Source organism: Corythoichthys intestinalis, chromosome 1, assembly GCF_030265065.1.
Source record: "Corythoichthys intestinalis isolate RoL2023-P3 chromosome 1, ASM3026506v1, whole genome shotgun sequence".
Classification (NCBI taxonomy): domain Eukaryota; kingdom Metazoa; phylum Chordata; class Actinopteri; order Syngnathiformes; family Syngnathidae; genus Corythoichthys; species Corythoichthys intestinalis.
The window spans coordinates 13210188-13223401 of record NC_080395.1 but is presented as its reverse complement, the minus strand read 5'-3'; the positions used below and the strand labels follow the sequence as shown (position 1 = coordinate 13223401).

General features: G+C 42.5%; 1 protein-coding gene across 2 annotated transcripts; it reads left to right on the top strand.

The window, feature by feature from the left end:
• Positions 1–2855: 2855 nt before the first annotated feature.
• On the top strand, positions 2856–12560 carry LOC130924160 (gastrula zinc finger protein XlCGF57.1-like). 2 transcript variants are annotated; one of them, XM_057850554.1, is made up of 3 exons: positions 2856–2998; positions 3253–3377; positions 10452–12560. In XM_057850554.1, the coding sequence occupies exons 2-3, from the start codon at positions 3324–3326 to the stop codon at positions 12342–12344; spliced, it is 1947 nt and encodes a 648-aa protein (XP_057706537.1). In that variant the 5' UTR covers positions 2856–2998; positions 3253–3323; the 3' UTR covers positions 12345–12560. The 2 variants fall into 2 exon arrangements, with proteins under 2 accessions (XP_057706537.1, XP_057706545.1); XM_057850562.1 differs by having other exon boundaries at positions 2912–3010.
• Positions 12561–13214: the final 654 nt, after the last annotated feature.

Sequence of the window (13214 nt, the reverse complement as noted above, 5' to 3'; positions counted from 1 at the left end):
TTTTGCTTTTGTCTACTGGATCTGTACCTCTTGCAAACTCTGTTGTCACGTGTCTTTGAAAGGCGCTTTGAAATAAAATGTATTATGAACCTAATGAGATGGAGTGGGCATGTCCAGAGGAGTGAGTATATTGGCAATAGGATGTTGGATTTCCATATGCCAGGCAGGAGATCTAGAGGACGACGAAAGAGGAGGTTTATGGATGTAGTTAAAGAAGACATGAAGGTAGTTGGTGTAAAAGCAGAATATGCAGAAGACAGGATTAGATGGAGTCAACTGATTCGCTGTGGCGACCCCAATAGGGGAAAACCGAAAGGAAAAGATTTGAAATATTTTGATTCCCTGTGTCGTTGTTTGTTCAATTTTCAAACTTTATCTGAATAGTTTCAGATAGGGGTGCACGAGATCCATTATTTGAAACCGATATCGATAACTTCCTGCTTCTCAAGGCCGATACCGATACGATAACCGATCAAATATATATAAATATATATATATATATAATTTTTCAATGTATATTCACCTGAGTTTTTTAACACCTGTAGGTAAAAAATACTAGTGGTTGATTCAGCATAGATTTGCCTTTGACCGAACCAGAAATTTCATGATGACATGAACATTATTATAATGAACAAAACAAAGACGAACAGTTTTGACTTCAAATAAAGTGCCCAAATTATTTTTTTTCAAATATAATTTGAGTCAATCACAATCAATCAGCCAATATCATGAACGATGTGTCCCCCTGAACAATGAGCACTGATCTAAAACAAACATAAACCCAACAGATATTGTGCTTTGTCAGCAAATAAAACATTTGGTGCAACAGGAGAGAAGATTTTTGTCATCTTGGGCCAAGAGACAACTTTCTTAACCTGGCAATTATAGAACAGCAAGCCTATCAATAACCAAAAGGCCTCTCAAAACTTGTAAATATAACGCTGTAAAATGCAAACATTTGCTAATTGCCAAAGTAAGGTTTCTAACTCCGTGAAGGAAAAATACAGCCTCTAGAACAGTAACAAAACTTTGCATACTGGCAAAACAGTAGTGGAATCATACGCACACATCCTAATCCGACACCGTGCCAAAAATATTACTAATTGGCCCGATAATATATAATGTTATCGGACTTATTGGGGGAATGTCATAATTCCTATTATCTGACCTATAATTATCGTGCACCTCTATTTTCAGAGAAGATGCCTTTATTAGTCTTGTGCAATATAATATTTTCAATTCTGATTCTTTAATCAATTACTTGATCTTTTAACAATTTTTTTGTTTAGCTTCCTCTGCTGAGAACCATTTTTAGAGCTGTTGTATACATAAATTATTTTAGATTAGAGAATTTGAAAAAAAAAGAAAAACCCACAAATTAAAAATAATTAACCCTTTCTTGCCAAATGTATCACATTTGATACACTTAGAATTTCATGATTTTGAAACAAATTCAGTTTTGAAATATCTTTCCTCAAAAAAAAATAAAAAAATAATGAATGCAAATCAACTCATGCATCTGCAGGTTCCATAAGAAAAAAAAAAAAACAGGATTTGGCAAGGATTATAGATATTAGAGCGCTTATTACACATATTTTTTTTCTGTTTTACAAATTTGAAAAAAAAAAGGTTTCATTAAGACCTTATTTTTCAAATTTTGTGATTCTCTGACAATCACTTCATATTGCAGGCATTTAAGTGTAAAAAAAAAAAAAAAAAAAAAAAAAAAAAAAAATATATATATATATATATATATATATATATATATATATATATATATATATATATATATATATATATATATAGCTTAAAAATTAATTAATCGTAATTAATCGCAATTAATTGCAATTCAAACCATCTATAAAATATGCCATATTTTTCTGTAAATTATTGTTGGAATGGAAAGATAAGACACAAAATGGATATATACATTCAACATGCGGTACATAAGGACTGTATTTGTTTATTATAACAATAAATCAACAAGATGGCATTAACATTATTAACATTCTGTTAAAGTGATCCATGGATAGAAAGACTTGCAGTTCTTAAAAGATAAATGTTAGTACAAGTTATAGAAATTTTATATTAAAACCCCTCTTAAGGTTTTCGTTTGAATAAAATTTGTAAAATTTTCAATCAAAAAATAAACCAGTACCCCACCATTGTTGATGTCAATAATTACTTACACAATGCTCATGGGTGCTGAAGCCTATAAAATCAGTCGCACCCAAGCGCCAGCAGAGGGCAGCAAAACTCCATAATACACAATTAACAAGTGGGCATTTCACTGTACTGTCATTTAAATCTGTATGAGCGGGGCATGTGCGTTCATTACGTCAAATATTTTAACGTGATTAATTTAAAAAATTAATTACCGCCCTTTAACGCGATAATTTTGACAGCCCTAATATATACTGTATATAAATACATACATATATATATATATCAAAGTCATGTGAAACAACCTACCTTATCTGGCGGCTTTTTCCCAACAACGACCTCTCCTGGCCGTTCCTTCCCTTCGCCTTGATGCAGCTTTTCCTTGCACTCTTTTTGTATTTTTTGAAAAATTAGATCTCTTGGTTAGCGAACAAACGCTAAACCAAGAAAGCCTGGGAAGCTTCAATGCTTTACAATGAAGCGAGTTCATTTTTATGTTCCTTGATGAAATAAGTGCAGCAGAGGAAGTACAGTAAGTTGGAGAAGACCAATCTTTCAAAGTATACATTTACGGACAAAGTTCTGAGCCTTCAAAACTGAGTTATCAATAGTTGTGACTCAAATTCGGATTCGATTACCACATGTCTTAAATATTTCGGAGTCCAGTGAGGTGAAGTAGTTTTGGTTCCAAACGCTTCAACGTTTTACACTGAAGTTTCAGTGCCTGAACGTTTCTACTTCCGGTTCACTGTTGAAGCGTACCTATCCTGGACTTGCAGTTCTTTCGCGTACTCTTCTCCTAAGTAAACGAGCTCTTTTAAAGCATTTTCATCGGGTAAGCAACCAAGTAAGAATTTATTGGAATTCAACGTCCCATTTTAAAACTTAGTGGAAGTCGTTTGGCTTTATGTTTAAGCTTCCCTTACTTAACTTAGTTGTGTTTAGCTTAGCTTGCTAGCCAAGACACGTTAACGCATTTCGATTGTTTTGCTTAACGCCGATTTGTATTTTTTTATGTGGGTGGTCGCTTGGTTAACACGAGAGTGATTACATTAAATTGTATAAGACGCTTCACCTCTTGTCTTAAAGATGCGACAACATACTACTGACTGAAGGCCAACGCAATCCTGACAATCAAGTTAAAGAGAGAGACGTGGAAGATGAGGAGAGGAAATCCAGGCCACGACGAGGTGCTGAAAAACGAAAAAATGAGGGTAAGAGCATGACAGCAGTTGTTTTGCTATTTATTTAATATCACACTTGCTTTAATGTGACCGTGATCTGTGATTGTGACTGGCAAAATTCCCAGATTTGATTCAAAATCGGACAATTGTGAAAATATTATGAAGGTCCCGAAATGTCCAGAAAATAACCTGTAACAAGTACCTTGAACCCCTTTGTGTTTAGAAATTGTTTATTACTCCAAGCTTCATTCTTGACGATCTTGGGTGTCCTCTACTGATGCATTGTCTGTACTGCACACTGCAGTCATGCCAACAGTTGACTCAACAAGTGTGGATGTTAAACTGTTCAAAAGCTAACTACAAACAATTAAAGATGTCCCGATCGATCGGGATGCGATCGGGTCCGATCACGTAATTTTCAAAGTATCGGAATCGGAAAAAAAATATCGGACATGCATTTTTTAAATATATATATATTTTTAAATTAAATCGTTTTCTAATTTTATTTAACGTTACAGACAAAATGTCTTACATTCATCCAGAGTCTTTAGTTTTGGCCTAAAGTAGGGCTATCAAATTTATCGCGTAAACGGCAGTAAATAATTTTTTTTTTTAATTAATCACGTTAAAATAGTTAATGCAAATAACGCACTTTTGCGTTTTACTTTTAACGCGATTGACCCACTCACGCATTGTCGCGTTCAATCTATAATGGCGCCGTTTTACCTATATAGAGCTAACAGGCAGCGTAAAATGAGTAGAATCTTTGAAGCCTCTTTTTAATTGGCTAAAGCCTTAAAATCCCTCTCTCAACAATTAGAAATATCGTGGGAAGCAATGTGGGGAAAAACGATAGTGGTTGATCTTTTCCTTAACACCCTATGTTACTTCCCAACACAGAGAAGATATATCAATTGGTGCCACTACGCACGGTCATGGTTGCACTTCCCATCATGCATTTGGGCAGAACAGTTAAATGGCTACAATATCATTTACTGAAAGCTCAACAAATACACCAGATGGCAGTATTTAGTCACAATATACAAAGTAACATTTATCCTTTAAGAATTACAAGTCTTTCTATCCGTGGATCCCTCTCACAGAAAGAATGTTAATCATGTAAATGCCATCTTGAGGATTTATTGTTATAATAAACAAATACAGTACTTATGTACTGTATGTTGAATGTATATATTCGTCCGAGTTGTATTCATTTTTTTCTTAATGCATTGCCAAAATGTATATGATCGAGAAAAATTATCGGGAATGATTGGAATTGAATCGGGAGCAAAAAAAAAAGCAATCGGATCGGGAAATATCGGGAATGGCAGATACTCAAACTAAAACGATCGGATCGGGAGCAAAAAAACATGATCGGAACAACCCTACAAACAATGTTCAACATGAACATGGCTATATTTTTTCCACTTTTGTTTTTTAATTGCACAAAATTAGAAGTTAACAAAATGCAGAACAAATTCACATGAGGTAATCAAAATGCAGAACATAGCACAAAATGTGAGGTGGACATTAAATCCCCCAAAATTAAGTAACACTGACTAGACAAACTCATTTTAATTTACACTCAGCAAGATGATTAAAGCCTTTTGCGCTTGAAATCTTAAGGTGTCTGACGATGTCAACCAAATAAATAGTCAAAAGAATATGTTCAGTTTCAAAAAGGAGCATCAGCACCCCCTCCTTATTTCTGTTGAAAAAAAATAATAAATTAGATGTCAATAATTACAGTTGAACCATCTTATGTATGCAGACGACTGTGTGCTTCTTCTTCCACATTCAGCTGGTCTCCAGCAGCTGCTCACTGTGTGTTCCACGTACGGGGAGTTACACGATATAAAATATGATGCTAAGAGTGTCATTATGAGAACAAATGAAGACAAACAGTAGATCATCCCTGACCTGAAGTTGTCAGGTCAAGTGTTAAAGTCCCATAGTCAGATGAAATATCAGTCATATGATCGCCGAAACGCTGACTGACAATGAGGACACATTTCGACCTTGTTGTTCTCTATATGTCCAAGCTAATGTTCTTTTTTGTAAATTTGGTTAGTGCTCTGATGAGGTCAAGGTGGCCCTGATACTGATGTTTAATTTTCTTAGTCATCTGATAGGTTCTCAAAATGTGATTGTGTTGGGCCTGACTAACATTTTGCACAGTTTTAAACACACGGTCTTGGATGCACTGGTATACAGTGGGGAGAACAAGTATTTGATACACTGCCAATGGGTTTTCCCATTGGCAGTGTATCAAATACTTGTTCTCCCCACTGTATGTGCCTTTTAAAAGTGGGTCGCTAGGAGACCCAGTGTTGTTTACTGTAGTCCACTTTTATTGTTTTATTATCTTTATTATTATTATTTTATTCTTTTGTTTGAGCTGTGTTGTTGTGATTTGGACATTGAGTCAGTCTATCTATTTATCTTTCTTACCTCCTCTATATTAACACACCAACCCCGTTCACTTTGTTGTTCTTTTACCCTTCACCTTTCACTCCTTCGTGCCCATCTCACCACCTATGGTTCCAGAGTAGACATGTGCCGATTACCTGTTTCAAGGTATACCGTGATATGAAAACATCAAGGGTTTCAAATTCACAAAAATTTTCCCGGCATTCCATCCCTAAGGTATTAGCCATTTTTTATTTCCCAAAATAGCATGGAGAAATGCCTCGCTTGTAGCTGCAAGGCTTAACCCTCCCCCAATGGTTGTTGCTCAGTGAGTCAGCTGTGCTACACGATAGCTGGAGGAGGTGAAACTCCTGAACTTCCTCCCCCATCAAAGAAAACAAAATCGCTGATGTGGGATTAATTCGGCTTGAGAAAAGTTACAGACGGCCATGGCTTAGAGGAGGAGGATCAACTGACATGTAAAACATGTTTACGTAGGGTGGCTCCCGTGGAGGCAATACCTCCAATATCCATCCATCCATCCATCCATTATCTTCCGCTTAGTCCGGGGTCGGGTCGCGGGGGCAGCAGCTTTAGCAGGGAAGCCCAGACTTCCCTCTCCCCAGCCACTTCAGCCAGCTCCTCCGGCAGGATTCCAAGGCGTTCCCAGGCCAGCCGAGCGACATAGTCTCTCCAGCGTGTCCTGGGTCGACCCCGGGGCCTCCTGCCGGTGGGACATGCCCGGAACACCTCTCCAGGGAGGCGTCCAGGAGGCATCCGAACCAGATGCCCGAGCCACCTCAACTGGCTCCTCTCAACGCGGAGGAGTAGCGGCTCGACACCAAGCCCCTCCCGGATGACCGAGCTTCTCACCCTATCGCTAAGGGAGAGCCCGGACACCCTGCGGAGGAAACTCATTTCGGCCGCTTGTATCCGGGATCTTGTTCTTTCGGTCACGACCCACAGCTCGTGACCATAGGTGAGGGTAGGAACGTAGACCGACCGGCAAATCGAGAGCCTCGCCTTTTGGCTCAGCCCCTTCTTCACCACAACGGACCGGCGCAGAGTCCGCATCACTGCAGACGCTGCACCGATCCGCCTGTCAATCTCCCGCTCCCTCCTACCCCCACTCGTGAACAAGACCCCAAGATACTTGAACTCCTCCACTTGGGGCAGGATCTCATCCCCGACCCGGAGAGGGCACTCCACCCTTTTCCGGCTGAGGACCATGGTCTCGGATTTGGAGGTGCTGATCTTCATCCCAACCGCTTCACACTCGGCCGCGAACCGCCCCAGTGAGAGTTGGAGGTCACGGCTTGATGAAGCCAAAAGCACCACATCGTCTGCAAAAAGCAGAGATGCAATGCTAAGGCCACCAAACCGGACACCCTCAACGCTTCGGCTGCGCCTAGAAATTCTGTCCATAAAAATTATGAACAGAATCGGTGACAAAGGGCAGCCTTGGCGGAGTCCAATCCTCACCGGGAACGAATTCGACTTACTGCCGGCAATGCGGACCAGACTCTGACACCGGTCGTACAGGGACCGAACAGCCCTTACCAGGGGGCTCGGTACCCCGTACTCCCGGAGCACCCTCCACAGGACTCCCCTAGGCACACGGTCGAACGCCTTCTCCAAATCTACAAAACACATGTGGACTGGTTGGGCGAACTCCCATGCACCCTCGAGGACCCTGCCGAGGGTGTAGAGCTGGTCCACTGTTCCACGGCCGGGACGAAAACCACACTGCTCCTCCTGAATCCGAGATTCGACTTCCCGACGGACCCTCCTCTCCAGCACCCCTGAATAGACTTTACCGGGGAGGCTGAGGAGTGTGATCCCTCTATAATTGGAACACACCCTCCGGTCCCCCTTTTTAAAAAGGGGGACCACCACCCGGTCTGCCAATCCTGAGGCACTGTCCCCGATGTCCACGCAATGTTGTAGAGGCGTGTCAGCAATGACAGCCCCACAACATCCAGAGCCTTTAGGAACTCCGGGCGGATCTCATCTACCCCTGGGGCCTTGCCACCGAGGAGCTTACCAACCGCCTCAGTGACTTCAACCCCAGAGATCGAAGAGCCCACCTCAGAGTCCCCAGACTCTGCTCCCTCAAAGGAAGGCGTGTCGGTGGAATTGAGGAGGGCTTCGAAGTATTCTCCCCACCCACTCACGACGTCCCGAGTCGAGGTCAGCAGTACACCATCTTTACTATACACAGTGTTAATGGTGCACTGCTTTCCTCTCCTCAGACGCCGGATGGTGGACCAGAATTTCCTCTAAGCTGTCCGGAAGTCGTTTTCCATGGCCTCGCCGAACTCCTCCCATGTCCGAGTTTTTGCCTCGGCGACCGCCGAAGCCGCAGTCCGCTTGGCCAACCGGTACCTGTCAGCTGCCTCCGGAGTCCCACAGGCCAAAAAGGCCTGATAGGCCTCCTTCTTCAGCTTGACGGCATCCCTCACCGCTGGTATCCACCAGCGGGTTTCGGGGATCGCCGCCACGACAGGCACCAACCACCTTACGGCCACAGCTCCGATCGGCCGCCTCAACAATGGAGGTGCGGAACATGGCCCACTCGGACTCAATGTCCCCCACCTCCCCCGGGACAAGGGAGAAGTTCTGCCGGAGGTGGGTGTTGAAACTCTTTCTGACAGGGGATTCTGCCAGACGTTCCCAGCAGACCCTCACAATACGTTTGGGCCTGCCAGGTCTGGCCAGCAACTTCCCCCACCATCGGAGCCAACACACCACCAGGTGGTGATCAGTTGACAGCTCCGCCCCTCTCTTCACCCGAGTGTCCAAAACATGTGGCCGCAAGTCCGATGACACGATTACAAAGTCGATCATTGAACTGCGGCCTAGGGTGTCCTGGTGCCAAGTGCACATGTGGACACCCCTATGTTTGAACATGGTGTTCGTTATGGACAAACCGTGACGAGCACAGAAGTCCAATAACAGACCACCACTCGGTTTCTGATCGGGGGGGCCATTCCTCCCAATCACGCCCCTCCAGGTCTCACTGTCATTGCCCACGTGAGCGTTGAAGTCCCCCAGCAGAACGAGGGAGTCCCCAGAGGGGGCGCGCTCCAGCACACCCTCCAAGGACTCCAAAAAGGGTGGGTATTCTGAGCTGCTGTTCGGTGCATAAGCGCAAACAACAGTCAGAACCCGTCCCCCCACCCGAAGGCGGAGGGAGGTTACCCTCTCGTCTGCGGGGGTAAACCCCAACGTACAGGCACCAAGCCGGGGGCAATAAGTATGCCCACACCTGCTCGGCGCCTCTCACCGTGGGCAACTCCAGAATGGAAGAGAGTCCAACCCCTCTCGAGAGGATTGGTACCAGAACCCAAGCTGTGTGTGGAGGAGAGTCCGACTATATCTAGTCGGAACTTCTCTGCCTCACCCACCAGCTCAGGCTCCTTCCCTGCCAGAGAGGTGACATTCCATGTCCCAAGAATTAGCTTCTGCAGCTGGGGGTTGGACCGCCAAGGCCCCCGCCTTTGGCTGCTGCCCAACTCTCTACGCACCCGACCCCTTTGGCCCCTCCCACAGGTGGTGAGCCCATGGGAAGGGGAACCCACGTTGCCTTTTCGGGCTGTGCCCGGCCGGGCCCCATGGGGACAGGCCCGGCCACCAGATGCTTGCCTTCGAGCCCCACCTCCAGGCCTGGCTCCAGAGGGGGGGCCCCGGTAACCCGCGTCCGGGCAAGGGAAACTGGAGTTCATTTCTTTTTCTCATCATAAGGGGTCAGTTTGAGCCATGCTTAGTCTGGCCCCTCACCTAGGACCTGTTTGCCATGGGTGACCCTGCCAGGGGCTTAAAGCCCCAGACAACATAGCTCCTAGGATCATTGGGACACGCAAACCCCTCCACCACGATAAGGTGATGACTCACTCAATATGATTTAACATTTATACAAAATTATAGGTTAGTAAACACTGTCATGAATGTTTCCCACCAGCTACGAGAGGTAACTCTAGCGTGTTTAGTGTGTCTAGCAGTGGCGAAATGTGTTGTTTTTTTTCTCTCTGGCAGCTGTCTGTGTTGAGAAAGTGTGTGTGTATAATGTAAACATTATATGAGTCATAGGCATGTGCTTTTTATGGAAAATAATTCAATAATTTTTGTTGCGATGGAAATAATGTTGAGCTGTGGCTGTGGGTTTAGACCCACCTTTATTTAGATTTTTTTTTTTTTTTAAATTAACATTATACCATAGACTTCATAATATAGATTTTGAAGTCTAAGATTATACTTATGTTCCAATTTTGCTAATATGTCTTGAAAAAAAAATCCTGTTCAATGGGAAAAACTTTTTTTTTTTTTGAAACTCACATATGTTGAAGTAACACATTTTAGAGCTGTAATTGCAATACCGTGAAACCGTGATATTTTGGCTTAAGGTTATCATACCGGCACATGCCTATTCCAGAGCATTTAGTGACTCTGCCCCCCAGCTCTGGAACTCCCTCCCCTCTGAGCTGCGCAACATATCTACGCTCCCTCTTTTCAATCAGGATTCAAAATGCATCTTTCTTACCCACCTTGATCCTTAGCTCTCTTCTGTCTCAACCTCCTCTCGATCTTGAGTATCTCACCTAAAGGGTTCTTAGTGTCGGTAGAAAACAGCCAATGAGAAAATAAGGGCAAAAGCTCGACTTCAGCAAATCATCAAATTGTTTTTTTTCCATCCAGTGTCCCGTAGACGTCAGTGATGAAGATCTTCACTCTGAAAAGAATGATCGCCTCCACGTGAAACAGGAGGAGGAGTCGGGGATGCAGTACATCGAACAGGAGGCAGAGCCAGAAACCCCTTACATTAAAGAAGAACAAGAAGATGAAATCATAATGTTTCCGATGACTGTCAGTGTGAAGCATGAAGAAGACGAAGGTCCAAGCGATGAGAGTGGAGCAAGCAAAGCTTTGAGCGACAGCTCATTGCAACACCTGACAACAAAAGAGGAGAGACGAACGCAAACGGACGGCCTCTTAGCTCCGCTCTCAGATAGCGACAATGTAACGTCCCACTCCTCTGACTATAACACTGATGAGGAGGATCTTGACTTTGACCCAAAGTCTTGGAAATCATTAAAAGAGTCATCATTGAGAAAAGACATAAAAGAATGTGCGGGAGGAACACCGTTTGCCTGCTCACATTGTGATAAAAGATTTTCTTGGAAGCATCACTTAAACAGACACATGCAAACACACACTGGGAAGAAACCTTTTATCTGCACATGTTGTGGTAAAAGATTCACCCAGAAGGGAAATTTAGAGAGACACGAGAGCACACACACAGGGGAGAAACGTTTTGCCTGCTCACTTTGTGGGAAAAGATTCTCGCAGAAAGTATATTTAGTATTGCATAAAAGAAGCCACACTGGGGAAAAACCTTTTGTCTGCACATTTTGTGGTCGAAAATTCACCCAGAAGGGAAGTTTAAACAAACACACACGCACACACACAGGAGAGAAGCCTTTCGCTTGCTCCTTATGTGAGAAAAGGTTTTTTCGAAAGCCACAGTTGACAAGACACATGGGTACACACACTGGAGAGAAGCCTTTTGTCTGCACATTTTGTGGTAAAAAATTCACCCAGAAGGAAAGCTTAAACAAACACACCAGCACACACACCGGAGACAAGCCTTTCGCATGCTCGTTATGTGAGAAAAGGTTTTTTCGGAAGCCACAGTTGACAAGACACATGCGTACACACACTGGAGAGAAGCCTTTTGTCTGCACATGTTGTGGTGAAAAATTCACCCAGAAGGAAAGTTTAAAAAGACACACAAGCAAACACACTGGAGAGACGCCTTTCGCCTGCACTCTTTGCGATAAGAAATTTTCTCAGAAGACTTATTTAGAAAAGCATATGCGTGCACACACTGGAGAAAAGCCTTTTATCTGTACATTTTGTGGTATAAGATTCGCCGAGAAAGAAAATTTAAACAGACACGCGAGCACGCACATTGGAGAGAAACGTTTTCCCTGCTCACTTTGTGGCAAAAAATTCGCTCAGAAAGGAAATTTAGTATTGCATAAAAGATGCCACACTGGAGAAAAACCTTTTGTTTGCACATTGTGTGGTAAAAAATTCACTCAGAAGGTGAGTTTAGACAAGCACACACGCATACACACTGGAGAGAAACCTTTTGCCTGCTCCTTGTGTGAGAAAAAGTTTTGTCGGAAGCATCAGTTGACAAGACACTTGCGTGTACACACTGGGGAGAAGCCTTTTGTCTGCACATTATGTGGTAAAACATTCACCCAGAAGGAAAGTTTAAACAAACATTTAAGCAGACACACTGGAGAGAAGCCTTTCACCTGCACGCTTTGCGATAAAAAATTTTCTCACAAGACTTATTTAGAAAAGCATAAGCGTAGACACACTGGGGAAAGGCCTTTTGTCTGCACATGTTGTGGTAAAAGATTCACCGAAAAGGGACATTTAAGCTCACACACAAGAACACACACTGGAGAGAAGCCTTTTGCCTGCTCACTTTGTAGTAAAAGATTCGCTCAGAAGCGAAATTTAGTTTTGCACGCAAGAAGCCACACTGGGGAAATACCTTCGAATTGCAGTGTGTGATGAGGTCAGAAAATAGAGATGGACCGATTATCGGCTGGGGCAATATTTGGAAATTTGACCTATATCAGTATCGGCCTTTTTGTAACTATGACCAGCTGATGTGAAAAAAATCACTCACAGATTTTGCTTTTGTCTACTCTATTTGTAGCTTTTGTGAACTCAGTTGTGAAGTTTCTTGAAAGGCGCTTTGAAATAAAAATGTATTATTGTTTGAAATACTTCGATTTCCTTTGTTGTTGTTTGTTCAATTTTCAAACTTTACCTGAATAGTTTCAGGGAAGATGTCTTTATTAGTCTTATGCATTGTAATATTTTCCAATCTGATTCTTCATACAATTACTTGACCTTTTGATGATAACTATGAAATATTTTTGTTCATTGCTGACTTTTTTTTCTTAACTTCCTCTGTTGTGAGCCATTCCTAGAGCTCTTCTCTGTTCTATATTTAAAAAAAAAAAAAAAAAAAACTCAACATTGGAGTTGGGGATATAGCCCATAGGTATAATTTACATTAATTTAGTTTTTATGAACATTGTATTCACAAATTATGCTGTATCAAAGAATTGAAAAAATACATAAATTAAAGATAACTTTAAAAATAAATAAAATATATACAGGTATTAAGAATGCTTTATGTATCAAAATCAAGTGGAATAACTTGCTTTGAGTGGCGGCTTCTTGCCAACAGAGTCCTCTCCTGGCCGTTCTCTTCACCTCGATGTACAGTAGTTCTGGTATTCTTCTTTCGTAGTTTTGGAATAATTTGGGCTCATGGCTAAGTAGAAAAACTAACTGAACGTGAGGAGCTTCAATGCTTCAAGGAGTAGGCTACAGTAAGTTGGCGAAAGACCAATCTTTCAACGTATACAT

What these genes read in the sequence shown, in the direction of transcription:
- LOC130924160 (XM_057850554.1), top strand. Translation starts at nt 3,324, where the DNA reads ATGAGGAGAGGAAATCCAGGCCACGACGAGGTGCTGAAAAACGAAAAA. An exon ending in TGAAAAACGAAAAAATGAGG is followed by an intron (nt 3,378 to 10,451) that starts GTAAGAGCATGA and finishes TTTTCCATCCAG; the next exon opens with TGTCCCGTAGACGTCAGTGA.